We start from the raw sequence: 21,753 nt of genomic DNA on the forward strand, positions 1-21,753 counted from the left end.
ATATATATATATATATATATATATATATATATATATAAAAACATAAGATATTTTTCTTAAATATATTCATGCATGTGTGTGTATTTATATATACATAATAAATATACACAGTACACACATATATTATGTACACAAAAGCTTTTATTTTGGATAAAATCCAAAAAGCCTCTTCATCCAAAAATCCTCTTCATCCTCCCAACAAAAAAAGTGCATGAAAAACTCATTCATGAACGAAAAGATGCACCCTCTTTTCAAGCTTAGAGCCGTGAAAACAACATGGATTTGATAGATATAAGGCAATATAATATTGTCATTAAGAATTTAGTAGAATTTAAGGGTGAAATTTACATGGAGTACACTGTAAAAAAAAGAAGTTTTTAAGTTTTAAGTACCTGAAAAAAAAAAAACAAAGATTACTGGAGAAAGTTTTACAAGAAAATACTATATTTCAATCATTGCACTTCAAAATTGCATGTTTAATTCTGTTTCTTAGTAATTAATTGTGAAATTTACTAGCAATTTCCAAGCAAAAATTGTTTTTGTTTTTTACATTTTCTGTATAAAATTGGCACAGACTCCAAAACTTAATAATCATGTTTTCCTGCATGATTTGAGAAAAACTTCAATGGAAATGAGAAACGAGATCTCCTTAATCTCTTTTGCTAAATAAAGTCTCCTACTGTACGTCTCAGATGTTTCTCCTGAGAAAAAGTATGCGTTCAACTCAAACATTTTTGATCAAATGACTCAACTGCATCGATTTTTATTTCTTCTGAGGACATTTAGGAGAAAACGTGAAAATGTTATGTGGATTAGGCTTAGACTTAGTGGTTAGACCAATCCTTCTATCATATTTTCCTCCTTTTCAATGCATTAGAGTATATGAACACATCAGTGAAAGCATATGCCAAAAACAGATTTTGATGAAATATTTAACTACTGTATATGCAATGAAGGACGGCATTTAAGAAAGGCATCTCAAGCTGTGCTCAGATTCGCCAAGATCCAAAGTCTGCACTCAAAAGCCAGAGATCTCAATCCAATGACTCATTCCCATCTATTTTTATGTCTCCTGATGAATTTTAGGAGAATCATTTCATTAAATGAAGCATAAATATCTGCATAAATATCTATAAATATATGTCTGTATCTATCTGTATTTATGTTCTACTGTTAGTGTTATCTGTATGAACCAAGGGACTGTGAGTAATGCATTTTCAATTCTCTGTGTGTATGTGCTGTACATGTGGAAGAATTGACAATAAAGCAGACTTGACTTGACTTGACTAAATGAGCACTGTCCTTGAGGAGGTAGTGCAACAAACTCCTGAAACACGTGAATATTTAGAACAATGAGAGGGAAAACTGTCAGCATCTCTCTGTGATTTGTCAAGCTGATAGCGTGCGCTTACGGCAGAGCATTGTTTCATTACTGTTTTACACGGGAGCATGCATCGCAAATGGCAATATGTATTTCAAATGTCAGTGCGTGATGGCCAGTCGCTCGTGTTCATCAGCTGTCACCTTCATAACGCCTCGTATATATATCGAGCAGAATATCTAAACTGATCAACATGAAAAGATCTAGGGACGAAGAAAACGAGCGAAACCAAATGAGAAAGCCAGCGCTGTTTGAGCGAGCACATCTGCTTCGGACGTTTTCAAACATCTCTCTTTAGATTAAACAAGTGGAGATTGTCCAGGTCCTGAACGTACATCATAAGATCGGTTTCAAAAGAGACTGTTATTGATGGTGCCTTTGATATTTCACACAAACTCTAAACAACATCACAAACGACAGGTTTACTTTTTATTTTCACCAACAAAATCAAACTTTAGTCATTGTGTACTCACTACTAAACCTGTATGTGTTTCTTTCTTCTGTTGAATACAAAAAAAAAAGCTATTTTGAAGAATGTTACTAACCAGACAGTTGCTGGCACCCATTGACTTCCATAGTATGGAAAAAATACTATGGAAGTCAATGGGTACCAGGAAACATTTGGTTACACATTCTTCAAAATATCTTCTTTTGAGTTCCAGATGAGACAGAAACTCATACAGGTTTGAAACAAGTTAAGGATTAGTAAATATAATGACAGAAGTTTGATTTTTGGGTGAACTGTCCCTTTAAGAGTCTTATTATGACTTATTATCCTGACTTTAAAAATATAATGTCAGAAAATTTAGATTTACACAAACACAAACCCATATTTATCTAAAAAACTACTAGACAGTAATGCATCACATTATAAAATAGCAGCAGGTGCATGAGTTTAATCTAAAAAATGCTGGGTTGTTTCAACCCAACTTTGGGTCAAATATGGACTAACCCAACTTTTGGGCTAAAAATGTAATGTAAAAATTTAACCCAACAGCTGGATTAGACCACATTTGACCCAAAGTTGGTTTGAAACAACCCAGCATTTTTTAGAGGTTACACATTCTTCAAAATATCTTCTTTTGAGTTCCAGATGAGACAGAAACTCATACAGGTTTGAAACAAGTTAAGGATTAGTAAATATAATGACAGAAGTTTGATTTTTGGGTGAACTGTCCCTTTAAGAGTCTTATTATGACTTATTATCCTGACTTTAAAAATATAATGTCAGAAAATTTAGATTTACACAAACACAAACCCATATTTATCTAAAAAACTACTAGACAGTAATGCATCACATTATAAAATAGCAGCAGGTGCATGAGTTTAAGCACTCTCAAACTTCACATTTCCCACCGATTCTTCTCATGCTTTAGTCTCAAATACGCTCTTCATCCAAACAAAAAAGTGCATAAAAACCTCATTTATAACTAAAAAGATTCACCCTCTTTTCATGAGTGTATGTTTCAAGCTTTGAGCTGTGAAAACGACGTGGATTTGATAGTTTTTCTATCATATTTTCCTGCTTTTCAATGCATGAGAGTATACGAACACATCAATCAAAGCATCTGGCAAAAACAGATTTTGACGAAATATTTAATTATACGCAATGAAGGATGAGAAAGGCGTTTAATAAAAGCCTCCGAGGTTGATGAATACTGTATTCACGGCTTAATCAGCGCTCTTGTTTTGGGCCAAGGAGCTCCGAGAGCGAGGTATGGAAAAGGAGAGAGAGTGTTTAGCATGAAAATGCAATTTGCGTTTTTCAAAAGAGAAACAATGAATGTAATATTCACATTAATTTTTATTTCAATTTTGGTTTTAGTTATTTTAGTACATCAAGGTAAACTAAATTAAAATAAGAAATGTTGCATTTTGCATTGAAAATTATTCATTTTACATATTTTATTTTATTAAAATATATAAATATTTTATTATTTAATTTCAGTTAATGTTTGTTTTATTTCAAGTAACCAATTATTATTATGATTATTATTTAAAAAAAAAAATTTTCAGTTCCAGTTTTAGTTTAAGATAACTATAAGAAATATAAGAAACCTATAAGAAACCTGGTATAAATTTAAACATTTTAAAATCAAGATACATTTACTTGAGAGACAAAATAACATTAGATATTGTCTTGTTTTCTGATTTACTTTTTCTTGTTTTAAACATAAATACTGAGCAAAAAAAATCATTCTTTACAATGTATTGCATGTTGCATATTGCATTTTAGTAATTTTTAATGTGCTTTTATCATGTACCTATTAGTTTTTTATATTTAATTAAAATTATATCTATATTTTTTTATAGATATTTATATATATATTTATATATTTAAATATATATTTTATATATATTTATATTTTATTTATTTATATTTCAGTTTTAGTTTTAGTCATTTTAACACTTCAGCTTATTTCAGTTGACCCCACAGATATTTTTTCTTTTTTTTTAAGCATAATTACCAAGAAAATCATGTTTTACAGTGCATGACTGTAAATGCAGCTGTCATAATGGAAGCAAATTAACTACATGCTTCAAACAAAATCATTCTTTCTGGGTTCACATTGAGGAGGTTCACATTAGAAAACCAGACAGATTTCTAAGTGTGCATCAAAGAAACAGCACAAAAGAAGAGGACAGAAAAGGCTGGGGGTTGTGGAAGAGAAAGACTGAATTTACTGCAGCCAATGCAAACAAAGTGAATGAAATGCAATGCAGGCTAATGTAATTGCTTGTCAATCATTTCACCATCCCAGAATCACCGTTTCCATTTCTTTTTGGCAACAAGTGCAGCCAATTCCCTGTGAAACTGGGACGGACATCAGAATGATTTCAGCTGATGGGGGGAAACACGCTTTAAAACGGTGACAGCATACGTCACGCTGCTTCCAGACACATCCAGACGAGAAAAAGCAGTGTGACTTAACGAGATGAATATGGCTGCGGTCCCATAGGAAGAAAAAATACAAATGAGATCTCCTGAATATCTCAATTCTGTCTCATAAACAGCACTGAGCTTATATGGAGTGCAAAAGCATCCTTGAAATAAGAGCCAGAAATCTGTCTCTTCTAGAGTTTAGGATACTTCTACTTTCAATATCATTTAAATAATATATCCATTTTTTCCCATTACAGTAATGGGAATTTATGGGGAAAATGTGGCACATTTTAATGATAATAATGTCACAAGGCAATAAATAAATAATACATTTTTATGATGTAATTATTTTTACATACATGAACAATAAAGGAATATGATAAATAAATAAATAAATAATACATTTTTATAATGTAATTATTTTTACATACATTAATAATATAAGATTATAATAAATAAATAAATAAATAAATAAATGTAACAGTTAATCTATTTAAAACATATTTTTTCAAAACATAAATACAATAAAATTAATAAAAAAAAAATATATATATAAAATAAAAAATAAAAGTGCAGAGCTGGTACATCTAGCTGAAAACTGGTTTATATGACTGTCTTAAAGTAACACTACTTTGCTTTGTCAAGCTGATATTGTTCATCTGCTAAATGTAAAATGCCTCATTCTGCATCATTTATTCATGCTCCAATGCATGCTGGGAACTCATGAATCTTTAACACCAGCAATATTGCTCATTATGAAATTATTAAGACAACTACTAGTATGTTTGGATACAAATTGGCTGATTCTTTTGGTCTAACATGGGTTTTTATGCATGTAATTCACATTTCTTAATATCAGTGACACAAAAGTTATGAACTAAAGTACAAATAAAATAAAATAATTTTAAAAGTAGTAAAGAATTAAAAAAATTTTAGTGTAGGATTTACTTAAAAAAATCACTCAGAAATTGCTAGCAAATTTCGCAATTCACAAAACAGCAAATTACACAAAATAAAAACTAAATAAAGTAAAAAATTAAATGAAAATAATAAAATTAAACTAAGTGTTTTATTGTAGGATTTACTTCAAAATGTTCACATAGAAATTACAAGTACCTATTACAAATTATTACAATAAAACAGCAAATGACACAAAATAAAAATAAAATAACAGAATGTAAAAAAAGTAGTAAAGTAGTAAAAATTACTCAGAAATTGCTAGTAAATGTTTACAAATTATTACAATAAAACAGCAAATGACACAAAATAAAATGTAGCTTCTTCTAGTTCTTGTAGTTTGTTATTTTATTGTTGATTTGTGAGACGCCGGTTCAGGTTTTTTAATTATGACAGTAACTGTTGATCCGACAGCATGCTTGAACCTTACTGAGAAGTTTGATTTAAACCAACATTTAATCAACACAACAAAAATAACATGAATACCTTCATCGAGCGGGAGTCTGTGACCTTGTGCGTCGATGGTTCAATATTGAACGAGGCGGCGTCGCTTTTTGTAGTAATGAACTCCCGAGGAGCTCCCAGCAGCCTTGGTTTCAAATTAATTTAACCTCCACTAATGAGTGGCCTTAACGACAGCAGCTCTTAAATAAATTACCATGCCTAAGGATTTCTAATTATTCCAAAGTGAGCGGATTCATTAGCAATTGAAGCCGTCAGAGAAGGAGCAGGTCGCTGTGAATTAGCACGGGCCACTCGCCCCCCGCAGAGCTAGCTGTAATTGTACCTTAATGAAATGTTCTTGTTTGATAACCGCTTAATTATGGAAGACAATAACTGGCGAGAAACCTCTGACACGGGGAACGGGCGTAAAGCCGGAGGGGAGAGAGAGACATTTCACAGAGAATCAGGACCCAATGCTTCATTTGTGTCTCTGAGTGAATCTGAAGAACGGCTCGATGCGCTCAGAAGGAGAAACAACACAAGACATTGACCCTTCAGAAGAGAAAAGCTTCATAATTAATGAGGCCGACTTGTGACGCTCCCAGTGGAGAACAAGAGAACAAGATCATTATACACACAGACATATGAAGCACAAACACATGCATGAATCTCATGAAAACATGCCAAGGTCACATGACATCCCACACTTTTATTACTGTAATGCACTTGGTTACATTTGAGTTTGAGTTTGTTTGTGTAAAAAACAAACAAAAAAAAAACTGGAATTTAACTATTTTTATTCAAATCACCATAAATTAAATAAATGCGTCCACACTGAAAAAAAATTGTGTAGGATTCATTTTGAAACTATTTTAAAAGTAGATTTCACAATTAATTACAAAGGAACAGCAAGTAACTAATTAAATTAAATATGACATTTCTGAAAAATAAACACTAGATTTTCTTGTTAAACACTCCAATATCTTTATTTTATTTTATTTACAACTTTGAAAAATCATTTTTACAGTGGATGATATCTAAATACTACTTTTAATACTTTTAATAACATTTAAATAATATATTTTTCACATTACAGTAATGAGAATTTGGTGGAGAAATGTGCTCAATTTTAATGTTTTTTTTTTATTTTCTTCCTTTTTAATGAAATATGAAGTGTGAAATATGTCTAAAATATATCTGGACATGTTTTTGAGATTTACACATAAAATACAGGGGAAAAGTAAAAAAAAAAAAAAAAAGAGAAAATATTTGCTTAAATATGAAAATAATTATAAAATAATATTAAAATAATAAAATAAAACACTAAATTAAAAAAGTAAAAAATGACAATATCTAAAAAAAAATGAAAGTAATTATAAATTATATTAAAATAATAATCAATAAAATAAAATGAAATACTAAATGTAAAAAATTTAGTGAATTTAGAATTTGTGAATTTAGTAAAATGTAAAAATGAAAATAATTATTAATAATATAAAAAAAAAAAGATAAAATAATGAATAAAATAACATACTAAATAAAAAAGAACATCAAAAAATGGCAATCATTATAAAATTATTAAAATAATAAGATGAAATAATGAATATAACAAAATACTAAAGTAAAAAAACGGAAAATATCTAAAAAAAGGAAATAATTATAAATAATATTAAAATAATAAGAAAAAAATAATGAATAATATCAAATACTAAAGTAAAAAAGTAAAAAATGTAAACATCTAAATAACATTAAAATAATTAATCAAATAAAACAAAATCAAATAAAAACTATACAAAGACATAAACCTTAATGACCCGGGAGTGACTGGAGCTCTGGAGCTTCTCTAACCAGTAAATAAATGTTAGGGAACGAGGGCTTATTGCCTGCGGTTGAGACGGTGGCTGGAATTATGCAGTTCTCCATCATTTAACATATTCATCATTCACATGACTGACAGGTCAGGGCCATCACTGAAAGAAATGACAGTCATCTATTGGAGCAGAGGCCTATCAATCATCCACTAATGGCCCTATCAGAGCGGCTCTTCTGCAGCACGACTCTTCACACAATACTGCGCTCTGAGGACGGGAAACAATGTTGCACTTGTTTTCCTCGATTATGAGCACTAAAGCTCATCGAATACGGCCTTAGAGTAAAAAATAAAGACTGAAAAAATGTTATGTCACATTTATTTTGAAAAAAAATTTCACGTAATAACATAAATAACACATTAAATAAAACATTAAATAAAGTACAATTTAAATAAAAATAATAAAATTAAATAAAACGTTTTTAGCATACAATTTACTTTGAAATTGTTTCACTCAAAAATTTACAATAAAACAGAAAATGACATAAATAACGAATAAAAAATAAATAATAAAATAAAATAAAAGATATTAAATAAAATAATTTTGTCCAGCTTTCATTGATTATAAACACTAAAACTCACTGAATATGCCCTTAAGAGTAAAAATATAAAAAAGTATAAAGAAAATGGGGTATGATTTACTTTGAAACTATTTTCATTCCCAAATTATTACAATACAATTGCAAATAACACATGAAATTAAAAAATGTAATAAATTAAAAACAAAATAAAAATATATTTTTTAAATGAAATAAGCATTTTTAGTGTACGATTTTTTAATTCTCAGAAATTGCTAGTAAATTAAAAAAATGATTACAATGAAACAGCAAATGACACAAAATAAAAAGATAAAATACAAAAAATAATATAAAATAATGTGGCCCTAGTTTCCCTTGATCATGAGTAAAATGTAAAGAAATATTAAAGAAAAAAATTGGTGTGGGATTTACTTTGAATCCATTTTCACTCAGAAATTGCAAGTAAATTTCACAAATAATTACAATAAAATGGCAAGTAACACGATGAAATGTAATGTTTTGAAGTAGACTAAAATCATATTTTCTTGGAAAACGTACTCCAGTATTCTTTATTTACAACTTCCAAATATCGTTTTTACAGTGTACCAAAATATGAACAGTATAGGAATCATGCCCTATTGGCTGATCTGAAAACAATCTCACACTTACATATTGGTCAAACAGAGTTTTGGAGCAGCTTAATGCAAACACATGCTGTCTAAGTAGGCAGCTCACTAGGGATTGAAACAGAGCCAAACGTGCGCTGAAAGCAGAACTTTCTACACGTCGGTAGCAGGTGATGATCTCAGCGAAAGATGACATAACCAGCGCTAATCAGCGAATTAAACGCACCTCGGGGACACGCATCCTCATGACCTCATACGGAGTCGAGTCACCGAGGAACCATCCCAACTCTCTCCAGAACGAGGGAAAAAGTCACCTTGTTATCCCAGATAAATATAAAACGACAAACAGACGCCAAGGACGAGCCTTATTATGCTAGGAAACAAACCAAACCAAACGGAGCCTAGATGTTTCCTACAGCTGAGTCTTCCAGCCGCCGAAGGGTTAAAATGCACAAACAATAAGATTTGGGAGAGCAGATGTCCTTGAGGGGAACTGAAGGGCGCCGGGTGATGGCTAATCTCGTATTCTCAGCATGATCGAATCACCAGGCAACAGATATAAATAAAAAGAGCCCGGGAAATGAGGAATTCACATTCAAGGGTGTCAGCGGCAAAATGAAGATTCATGGTGAAGAGGGGAGAGTGAAGGAGGCAAAAATTAACTGCAAATAAAAGGACACAGCAGCTCTCATACAAAGCTCATTACTGACACAAACACACACATGCTCCCATGCACATCAATACATACTAAAGAATTACTCAACACAAATCAACTGATTACAAAACAAATAGATATCAACTCTTTTTGAAAGAAATCAGTACTTTTTTTCAATAAGGATGCATTCAATTGTTCAAAAGTTATTTTAAAAGACATTTAAAATGTTACAAAAGATTCTGTTTCAAATGCATGCTGTTCTTTCTTTTCATCAAAGAATCCTGAAAAATTGAATCTATCTATCTATCCAACCATCCATCCATCCATTCATCTCTCTATCTATCTATCAACCATTCATCCATCCGTCCGTCCGTTTCTTTCTCTCTTTATCTATCTACTTATCTATCCATCCATCCATCCATCTCTCTCTAGCATCCATCCATCCATCTGCTCAACTGTCCATCCATCCATCCATCCATCAACTGATTACAAAACAAATAGATATCAACTCTTTTTGAAAGAAATCAGTACTTTTTTTCAATAAGGATGCATTCAATTGTTCAAAAGTTATTTTAAAAGACATTTAAAATGTTACAAAAGATTCTGTTTCAAATGCATGCTGTTCTTTCTTTTCATCAAAGAATCCTGAAAAATTGAATCTATCTATCTATCCAACCATCCATCCATCCATTCATCTCTCTATCTATCTATCAACCATTCATCCATCCTCAACAAGACATGCAATTCAACAAATATGTTTCACATTGTGACTACAAATCAGCGCTGGAAGTCATTCTAGTTCAGTTTCTTTGATGAGCAGAGTATGAAAATGAAATATTAAATGCATGTGTAGTTTGTTGATATCTACACTGTAAAAAAAAATCGGTGACATTTACGGTAAAATACCGGCAGCTGTGGTTGCCATAACTTCACCGTAAAAAATATGATTGCAACATTTTAGGTTTTACAGATTTAACTTAAATTAACAATAAAATACCGTATTTCATTAACTGATGTAATGTTAATAAACCATCATATTGAAGTGTTAATATCTGTTTTGAACCATTGAAATGCACTGATAACCACCAAAAACTGGTGGTAATGAGAAAGTCACATGATGAACCAAAGCTCATCACAAACAGCTTTTCTACGAGCTGAGGAGGGCAATACTTTTACATAGAAGTAGCACAATGTCATTCACACAAACACTAAACCCCATCATGGTGACACACATGATACTGAAATAATGCAATAAACATTAATTTAACAACATTAGATGTAAGATTAAACCCTAATGTACACATCTGATAAGAAAAAACGAAGAAGAAACATGTTATTTCAACAACAAAAAACATCAAATATGAAGTGTCATACAGGGAATTCTGGGAGTGTCAATTTACGGTTTTTCACTGTAAATTATACAATGACTTTTGTAGTCTTGTAGACTTTTGAGTTTTGTAGTATTTTACTGTAAAATTACATTAAATGTAATTACATTTATTCACCGTATATAGTAGGGAAACTTACTGTTAACCAGTTAACAGGTTTTTACTGTAGCATTTTTTACAGTCTTTTACTGTTAAAATCACAATCATTTTTTACAGTGTAAGAGTTCTTCGAGTGCGTCTACACCCACAGCCTGCGTCTCCCAACATGCACTGCTGTTCCAGTTATATGCATGTTTGGCTATGCAAATGTGGGTTGTCTTTTATCTTCAAACATCATGAAATAAAAATGGGATGCACTGAATTCCAGAATGCTTTCAGTCAAGCGACGGCACCGTAATCTGCTCTGACAGCTCATGGACTCTCTTGAAACATTGCGGCTGAAATTGATTTCTTAATGCAGAGAGACCAGCAGACGTTGTTAATATCCCATTTGAATCAGTGCTGCATCATCTCATGTCTGATGCGCACTAATACGCGTTTCTTCATCTAAAACCGCTGTGCATTTAAAATAAAGAAATACAATTGCATTATTTAAACCGGTGGAAGGAGGATAGAAAGAGTGGTGGTAAGAAACAAAGGAACAATACATCTTTGTCTTTAACAGGACTGAAAACACAGAAGAGTTAAAGCAAACGAGTGAAAGAGGTTTCTAGGGCAGAACTTGATGGTTAGATAACATCATTCTCTCTCATCAGCATTTTCAATGTAGCAAAAAAAAAAAACTAATTTGAAGAGAGGAAATGTAGCATGAAAGGCTGGCTGATGCTCCATTAAAACAGACCGCTGTATAATCTCCATACACGTCTGACTTTACATGTGATTTACATGATCATCATCATATAAAACAATATTAGAGTCATTAAGCAGAGTCAAAATGTGTCGTAAAGTCAACATGAAATTAAAAACTCTATTTACTTTCTTAAAAGATGCGGCTTTGACCAGGATTATAGTTAAAGGGGTCATATGATGCGATTTCAAGTTTTCCTTTCTCTTTGGAGCGACAGAATTGGACTCCTAAAAAGGCTACTCGTCTGTGCAGTGAACACTTTGAGCACCTCAGCGCCACCCACGTCCCGTCTCTTTGCCCATTTTCGATTGTCCGGGAGTTACGCGCGGTGACGCGCTGCCAAGATGGAGACCACCGGCTCCGCCCACTTTGGGCTTCAATAAAGCTCTTCAGAATTCAACGGGTGACGTCACGGACACTACGTCCATGTTTTTTACAGTCTATGATATATATATGCCAAGACAACATTATTATTTTAATTTAGTTTAATATGATATACTAAAATAATTAAAACTGAAACAAACATTTGTAAACACTATATAAACATGTAAAAGAAATACTAAAAATGACAGAAACACACAACAAAATTACTAAAACTTTAACTAAAATTTAAATGAAAATGGAAAATAAAAATAAAACTAATTCAAAATATTAATAAAAATTATAACTGTATCTAACACTAGCTTTAACCCAGTCTATGAAACAAATACTCTTGTGTTTTTTAAATTATATATTAAAATTGGACCTTTGTTGCATTTACTTTATATCTTTAAGGTACTAAAAGTGAACAAAATGACTTTCTCTTCTCAAAAGATGGACCAATATTAGACATTGTTATGCTTATAGTGGTGTGTCCAAATTTGATTTCAATGAAATGTTCGCCAGAAAAACACAGAATTTCTAAATAGAAATACATCAACACAGAAAATAAACTTTTGCATGTCCAAAAATGAAGCTGTCAGTGTGAATTAATCTAATTCCATTCTAAAAATATTAATGTGAGCATACTGTATGTGTCTCTCAAATCTGTCATGAGATTTGTGCAACAAAGTACAGAGTGAGGTTTTGATTTGAATCAAGTCCAAACATGTTGTCAGTCCAATTTTCTTTTTCTCTCTTTTGTACAGTGAATATGTTGAGTATGTAGTATAGTGCACTGCCTGTCGATGCTGCTACAGCGCCACTTGTGGCAGCACTGAGAATGCAGTGTTCATTCTTCATGTGTTGTTTTGTGTTTGCATGCATTACAGTAACATGATGAAGAGTTTTATTCACTAGTATGTGCATGACTATATGTATGTTTTCCACATGTGCACACACGTCCTTATATGTGCACAGCTGCATATTTCCAAACTAAAGGATTCAATTAATGCATGCAAAAGCACACGTTCACATGCATGAATATACAAAACATATGTCAAACACACACAGACACAAGCTAAAAAGCAGCACATGCATTCTGGAAACTGACTGGAATCCAGCCATTAAATGCTTTAGATTTATATACATTGAATTTAATTAAGTGCAAACAAACACACATATGCCATCCATGAGCGCACGGCACATTCCAGAGGAAAATGAAACGCAGGATGAATGTGTTTGTGTCAGTGTCAAAGAGTTTAAATACATTAGCGTGCATTTGTACGTGTCAATGAGCAGAATTGTGTTTGCAAGCATTTCCAGTAAAAGAAATACCGATGGGAATGAAATGTGCTAATTGTTTCTGTTGTCCAGACGGCGTTATTATTAAAATCCACCAGGATTTCAGGCTGACTGAAATACTTCTTTCACTATTTTGACTGGCTTTTTAAATCTACCCGGACCAGGTATAATTGCACCGGACTTTGTGCTGTATTAGGCCGGACTCTTCCATAAGCCCGCTGAAGAACAATGTGATTTAAACATCATGTAAGTTAATTCGCTCTTTGTGTTCTCCAATCCAATTAAGCATGCAGCGTCGCGATAATGAGGGATTTCGAGCTGCCTTGTGCATTACATGCAACATTCAAATTAAATTCAAACTGACACTTCCAATAAAAGGAGAGGATGACGGACAAGCAGGAGTAATTGGTTTTCTGGGACAATGAAAATGAAAAGAGGGATAGAGAGGGAGAGCGAGAGAGAGAGAGAGAAACAGAGTAATGTTTTTGCCAACAAATCACAGTGAACAAAAGACGTCAAGATGTGAAGTTAAAATGCAGAGATTTGTAAACACTATTGAGACACACGGAAAATCGTTTGCTTTTAAATAAAGAGGGGAAATTATTCTCAAAGCTCTCAAAGTCTGCCGTTTATGCTTCTCTATAGAGCGCAACAGACGGATTCCGGAAGTAAAAATCACATTCATTCTTTTCCATAGAGGAACAGATTTTTAACGATAACATGTAAACCTTTCAAGAGAGACCTGCCATGAGATCACTGATGATATATGATACTGTAGCAAATGTGATTTCAACTTTGCTTGTGTTTAATAACCAAATTCCTAGTGACTAACCATCCTGCCTATAACTCTGATGAGAAAAATCCACCAATCAGGGAAGCTTTAGTTACCATGGAAACGGAAATAGAGGCGAAACAGCTTAAAGTCTATTCTGCTCACCAAGGCTGCATTTATTTGATTAAAAATACAGTAAAAACAGTAAAATTGCAAAATATTAAAAAAACCTAAAATAGCTGTTTCTATGCGAATCTATGTTAAACTGTAATTTATTTCTGTGATCAAAGCTGTATTTTCAGCATCATTACTGCAGTCTTCAGTGTCACACGATCCTTCAGAAATCATTCTAATATGCTGAGTTGCTGCTCAAGAAACATTTCTGATTATTATCAATGTTGAAAGCAGCTGTGCCGCCCAATATTTTTGTGGAAACCATGATGCGTTTTATTTTTCAGGATTCACAGATGAACAGCATTTATTTGAAAAAGAAATCTTTTGTAACATTATAAATGTCTTTACTGTCACTTTTGATCAATTTAATGCATCAATGATGAAAAGTCACTAATGCTTACAACACACTGCAATCGCTAACACGAACGAACAATAATTTTACAGCATGTATTAATCAAGGTTCACGATAATTTCCACATTTCAAGTTGCATAAATTGATATGGGTTAATATGTTATGAACAAACATTAATTAACAATGAAGAACAATATTATATTTATAAATCAACTTTGATGAATACATGCTGTAAAAGTGTTGTTAGTTCATAATACCAAATGCATCAATAAATGCTTCTGTAAAGTGTAATCAAGATCTCAATCTAAGGAGAAAACGCTCTCTATTGAGCTGCATTCTACTGTTAAATATCGTGCAGTTTCACGCCCTGCAAAACGCCAGCGCTTTGTTGTTCTCGTTCTTGTACCTTTGAGTGGTACTTTGCTTCCTCTTCCTGGGCGGAGCTTGAGGGGGAGGGTGTGGCTGACTGACTTCCTGACGATGACGGGGAACCGTGTGTAAAGGAGCCTTGGCCAATCTGAGAGCTGAGCTGGGACAGGGCGCTCATGGGGTGGGGCAGTATCCGGGCAGATGGGTTTAGCATGGGGCTGTGGTGGGCGCGGGGGTAATGACCGCCCAATTGCCCCGCAAACACCGGCATCTAGGGTGAGAGAAGAAGACCAGACTTTACTAGGAGGAATTTTGAAACGAAATAACCAATTGAGGCCAATCTACAAAGACACTAGCTTCTTCCCTCACCCTTTGAAGCGGCCGTCTGATTACCGGTGGCTAGTTTAGTCAATTCCATAATGACTTTTGCACTACAAAGTGGATCTCTTATCAAACGATATACGTTGACACAAACACGTACTGTACAAATCGCAATGCATGTGAACCTTGGGGTTTTGAAAGTGTCCTTTATAGTTTCAACCTGACTTATATCATAAACAGATTAGAGAGAGATCTAGATAGATAAGCGTCATTTACAGTAAGTCATCAACCACACTTCTCTCAGCATGAATTTCAAAGCTAGAAAGTCACAACGCCATTGGTGCTCGACCCGGAAGAATCCCAGAGCAACCACAATAGTGACTTGACAACTAAAAACAACAGTAAGAATTCACCACATGATACCTTCACATGAGCTAAATAAACCATATATGAAGAAACAGTTATGAAAATTACCATATATAAAGCAAATACCACTTTTATGTACATAAGGGAAACCGCTAAGAATGAATTGTGGCCGAAATGCAATTTGCACGGGGTGATTCTAGTGCATTTCAGTGCATTTAGCACCTGGTTAACTTTCCTGCACTAAAATGCAATGCAACTCCTTATTTTACATACATTAGCATTACCATATATACAGTAAAGCAAACACCCAATTTACAGTATATATATATACTGTATATATAGAAGAGAATTTGCTAAGAAGTACATTTGCATGACACAATTCTCCATCTTGCAATTGTGCATCACTATTTAGTACCAGTCAAACTTGATTGTAGGTGTTTAGTTAATAAAATGCATAATGATGCAACTCTTATTTTCCATACATAAGAATTATCTACAGTATTTACAGTATAGCAAATTCCATTTGTATATACAGAATGAATTGTGGCTGAAATGCAATTTGCACAGGGCGATTATAAGTGTATTTTAGTGCATTTAGCACTAAAATGCAATGCAACTCTTTATTTTACATACATTAGTATTATCATATATACAGTAAAGCAAATTCCACTTGTGTATACGAAAGGGAATTTACTAAGAATGAATTGTGGCCGAAATGTAATTTGCATGGCACAATTCTTTTGTATTTCAGCACATTTAGAACCTGCTTAAATATTTTGCACTGAAATGCAATGCAACTTCTTATTTTACATGCATTAATATTACTATATATTCACAGTAAAGCAAATACCCCTTTTATACCGTATACATAGAAGAGAATTCGCTGAGAATAAATTGTGGCCGAAAAGCAATTTGCATGCCACAATTCTCCATCTTGGAACTGTGGATCACTTTTTTAGTGCATTTAGCACTTGTTAAACCTAATTGTGAGTGTTTAGTTAATAAGACATAGGATTTTGCATGGAAATACCATGCATAATGAGTTTTTATACTAGTATCACCATAAAGCAATTTCTACTTGTATATACAGAAGGGAATTCACTAAGAATAAATTGTGGCTGAAATGCAATTTGCATGGTGCATTTAGCCCGTGGTTAAATTGTTTGCACTGAAATGCAATGCAACTCTGTCTTTTACAAGCATTACTATTACCATATATACAGTACAGCAAAAACCCCTTTTTATATAGAGAGAAATTTCAAAATTTCTGAATAAATTGTGGCCGAAATGCAATTTTCATGGCGCAATTCTATTACTATTTTAGTGCATTTAGCACCTATTAAAATTTTTGGGCTGATTGTGGGTGTTTAGTTAATAAGATGAAGGATTTTGCACTGAAATGCCACACATGGTGATGCAACTCTTTATTTAACATGCATTATTATTATCATACAGTATACTCGGTAAAGCAAATTCCACTTGTATTTACTGAAGGAATTGTGGCCAAAATGCAATTTGCATGGCACAATTCTCAATCTTGCAAATGTGCATCACTATTTTAGTGCATTTAGCACCTGTTAAACTTGATTGTGGGTGTTTAGTTAATTAGACACAGGTTTTTGCAATGCTGAAATTCCATGCACACCATATTTTATATACAGTACATGTGTACCTTTCTTCCACAAGCATAAAGAAAAAAAGACAGACACTCTTTGATGAAGCCAGGCATTGCTAAATCAGTTAATTTGCTAAAAACGCAACAGTTCTCGTTTCTCTCAAATCCTGAAATCCTCTCGAACTAAGCATCTGTAACTCGTGTATATTAATATTTCACCATGTTTCATTTCCATCGCCGCTCTTCAAAAGCATCTCATCAGGAGATGTCGACGGCAGGACCGCGAACGGATGTATTCATTTACACATAAATAGGAATACTTAGCCAACCACGAATCAAAAAGTAATAGAAATAGAGGGAGAAAGTTGATGAACTAGCATTTATTAGCGCCATGCAACATTCACGAGTTGAGCTGAATTAAACATTACGGATCAACTGTGTGCTTTTAAGATGATTAATGAAGTCGGAGAGGTCTGGGCCGAGCGGCTCTTGGTAAACATTACCGTAACGGCTGTGATCTTAGCGAGAGCTTGTAATAGCGCTAATTAACCTCTCCAGACTTGCTAATAGATGAAATTTAAAATGAAAGTGCAAGAAAAATGCATGAAGTTCACAAACGCACAGCTTTTTGTTAATGCAGATGAATTAGCCTGGAATCTACAGGACATCCTACTATGCGTCGGTACAAAAGCAGACCTGAAACAAAGGCTTTCTTCATTTAGACGTTTCAGATCTCCAATACTCAACAGCCCCTCCACAAGCAGCCCAAACACAACCTCCAGCCTCAAATCACATTTCAGCAACACCATTAGTTCAATTTTCAAATGCAGCGAAGTAGCTTTAATGTTGGAGAGAGAGGGAGAGAGAATCCATTAATTTTCCATTTTCCGTGGAGTTGCTCTTTAAGGGCTTTCACAAACCAAGAAGCATTGAAAAACCAATTAATCAAACATGAATGGCCTATCATAGCGACGGCAACCCCATTTCCATAGCAACCGCTGCCGGCCAAGAGCATCACCCTGCTCTTTAATCTGGGCGCCGAACACACAAATGACAAGAGAGGGAGGGAGAGAGAGAGAGAGAGAGTGAGAGAGAGAGAGAGACGGCCGGCAAAGCCAATGGGCTCATTGAGTGAATTTTCATATTACGGACGAATTCTGTGATTGGAACCTTTGTTGGGACAAAAAAAAAGGTACGACTCCACGAAAACCACCAATCAATCACAGTCTATTCTCTCTCTCTCTCTCTCGCTGAATAATTTATGCTATTTGTTTCCAAACCATCATTGCAGCGCCGCCGTCCCGTTTGAACTTCTGAATATCATTTCAGTACTGTTGACTGGAATTACTGGACCGTTTCTTGCTGAGAAAAGGCTGTGCAAAAACCAGAATACAGTGAATAAATGCACACATTAATGGTGTTTTCTTCAGTAGGGACGTGCCAAGTACTCTACTCCAGATACATAAGATGAAGTCAGCCATTGCTACATTAGTTAATTTGCTATAGTTTCTCTCAAATCAGGAAATATTCTCAAAGTAAGCATCTGTGACTTTTGTGCTTTAATATTTCTCCATGCTTCATTTCCATCGCCGCTCTTCAAAAAGCAGCTTGCATACACGTCTTTTGAGTTTTGTTTATGCACTGTAGAAGTTGTAAATAAAATTAAGATTACTGGAGTATGTTTTATAAGAAAATAATATTTCAGTCTTTCTACTTCATGTGCAACAATGCTTTGTAATTATTTGTGAAATTTACTGGCAATGTATGAATAAAAACGTGTTTCTAGACCAATTTTTTAGGTGTACCTTCAAAATAATATTCATCAATATAAAGCGATTTTAGTTCAGTTTATTGGTAACACTTTACAATAAGGCTTCATTCGGTTAAAGACATTAATAAGCATGAAAAACACTTCTAAATCTGTAAAAAAAAATTTGGTGTAGAAACAAGTTTCACTCAAAAATGGCCAAATTTCACAATTAATTACTAAAGAAACGGCAAGTTACACATTTAATTAAACATGAACATTTGAAGACTGAAATAATATTTTCTTGTAAAGCGTACTCCAATAATCTCTGTTTTATTTACAACTTTGAAATAATTTTTTTTTTTTACAGTGAAATGGCAATTTTTTACATTTACTAACAGATCAAAATCAAAAGCTGCATCTGTTAATATTTAATGCCAGGCGAATGCCAACAAATGCATTTTTATGATCTACAGTAGTGTCAACAAAGATTAATAAATACTGTAACAAATATTTTGCTCATTGTTAGTTGCATTAATGCACTAACTAATATTAACTAACGGGACCTTACTGTAAAGTGTTAGCAGTTTATTTATTTATACAACATATTTCAAAACCGACCACAGTGCTTGATTAACTAGCAAGATTAACTAAACAATAGCACAACAAAAACAATCAAATACATATTAATTAAAACAGCACCTACTCAGATATGTAGGCTACCGAACAATATGTTTTAAGAGATTTAAAAACGTATACTGAAGGATATAAACTTCATTATTTACTGTCCTGCAGACGCAGAGGCTACGGCACCGTTTTGTCTTTTATTTTAACATTAGACTTTTATCATTTCTTTCACACTATAAAGCCATTCCTCTCATATTTCACATTAAATAAATAAGCAATTTCTAAGTGAAGAAAATGGTCAAACGAGCGAGCGTTTTGTGAGAGCGTGCCCGGCCCTGTTATTCCAAACCACATTTGCTTTCAATTTATTTGGAGTCACGGTTATAATCAAAAGAATAAAGACGTGCACCTTCAGCAAACGACTTCTCTCTTTACCGTCAATTTAGACAAAGCAGTCGGCGCGAATCGTTAAACAAACAATATATTGTCTGCTGCCTGCTTACTGCACATTTAGATGACATATTGAATATTTGTTTTTAATGCCGTCTGTTTGCAGAGAGACAGAACGAGAGAAACTAATCAATAAGTGAGAGTGAGAAAGAAAACATGCGAGAGAGAGAGAGAGAGAGAGAGAGAGAGAGAGAGAGAGAGAGAGAGAGAGAGAGAGAGAGAGAGAGAGAGTGAGAGAGAAAGACAGAGAGAGAGAGAGAGAGTCATGGGTTCAGGCTATATAAAGCAGGTTGGATGGCTGTACAAACATCATGAAACAGTCTCACAAAGGTTAGCGGTTGCCATAGGTACTGTATGCTAATTACTAAATGGTATAATCCTTGATGGGGGGATGGATGGTGATGCTGTTCGGACCGGGCCATGTGACTATATTTATCTTGTTTATTGGCAGGAATGATTTATGTTACCTACATGTGAAGAAACATGCACTTATGGAGTGAAATACAGAGATGGTTCCAACTTATTATTCTTAAAACAAGATATATTTACTGAAAAGTGACAAAGTTATGCTTAAATCTAGTAAAAACAATTTCTATAAAGCCTAAAAGCCAATAAAGCCTAATTTCTAAGGTTCTAAATGATTAACATGATGCTGATGAACCTGCCGCACGCAATCCAGTAAAAGCTCTTTTAGTGTAATTGTACAAACGTCCACCTTCAGCTCGTGCTTTATGTCTCAAATCTGTACTGATTTTGATCAAGTAAAGGTCAGAATAACTGCAGTAATATCTCCAGATGAACACTTACTGGACTGAAGCAGCTCAGCTTTACTTGATTCTCCATCAATCATGTTTTAGAGTCTCAAATCTGATCCTCAGGATCTTTTGAGGAGCGTTTGTTTCCAGCAGCTTTACTTTCACTGTTCCTCAGCGGAGGAATGATCTTCACAAGCCTCCAGAACATCTCACATCTTCTGAGGAGCCTTTATTTCTTCAGCTCTCAATCACTGCATTATATGTTTGGATCATTTCAATCTCATCTTACTAAGACATATTATTGGAGATACAGAGTGACCACTGATATTTATATCATTTCATGTCAGTATCTGCTGAACTGTTATAAAGATCTCATTGATTTACATCACAAGCATCAGAATCTCATCATATAAATATCAGCATTTGCACCAAATTGCATATTTGTGCTCAGTTTGAGTCTTTGAATGAGCCATAAAAGTCTGATGCATAAAATATGACACAAAACAATGATGCAAACTTTTTTTATATTTTGTCTAAAGGTTCAATAAACTGTTATAACATTTCTAAAAATTAGACTGTTATTTCATATGTCAAGCTTGACAGGGTTAAGCTTGTTTTTTCTCTTGTTTTAACCATAAAATGTTACATTTCTCTGGCAGAAGGACTTAATTTTACTTCTCAAGTAAATGCATTGTGTTTTAATGACGCTGAAATGTTTATACTGGAAAACGAGACAAAATACTGATTAAGAAAATGATTTTTTTTTTGCTGTGGAAAGCGTTTAAAGGGGTCATATGATGCGATTTCAATTTTTCCTTTCTCTTTGGAGTGTTACAAGCTCTTGGTGCATAAAGAAGATCTGTAAAGTTGCAAAGACTAAAGTCTCAAATCCAAAGAGATATTCTTTATAAAAGTTAAGAGTCAGCCACACCTACCTAAAACGGCTCGTTCGAACACGCCCCCACATACCTAC

The 21,753-nt window shown here is 33.6% G+C and overlaps 1 protein-coding gene across 1 annotated transcript in view; it reads right to left on the reverse strand.

The window, feature by feature from the left end:
* Positions 1-21,753, reverse strand: part of LOC107740283 (TOX high mobility group box family member 2-like) — a 44,298-nt gene that overhangs the window by 5,632 nt on the left and 16,913 nt on the right. Inside the window, exon 2 of the mRNA XM_016552663.1 lies at positions 14,937-15,170. Within this exon, the coding sequence (XP_016408149.1) occupies positions 14,937-15,170 (234 nt within the window). The remainder of the gene's footprint in view (positions 1-14,936; positions 15,171-21,753) is intronic.

The sequence above is a fragment of the Sinocyclocheilus rhinocerous genome, unplaced genomic scaffold (assembly GCF_001515625.1).
Source record: "Sinocyclocheilus rhinocerous isolate Xijiao unplaced genomic scaffold, SAMN03320098_v1.1 scaffold795, whole genome shotgun sequence".
NCBI classification, from domain to species: Eukaryota; Metazoa; Chordata; class Actinopteri; order Cypriniformes; family Cyprinidae; genus Sinocyclocheilus; species Sinocyclocheilus rhinocerous.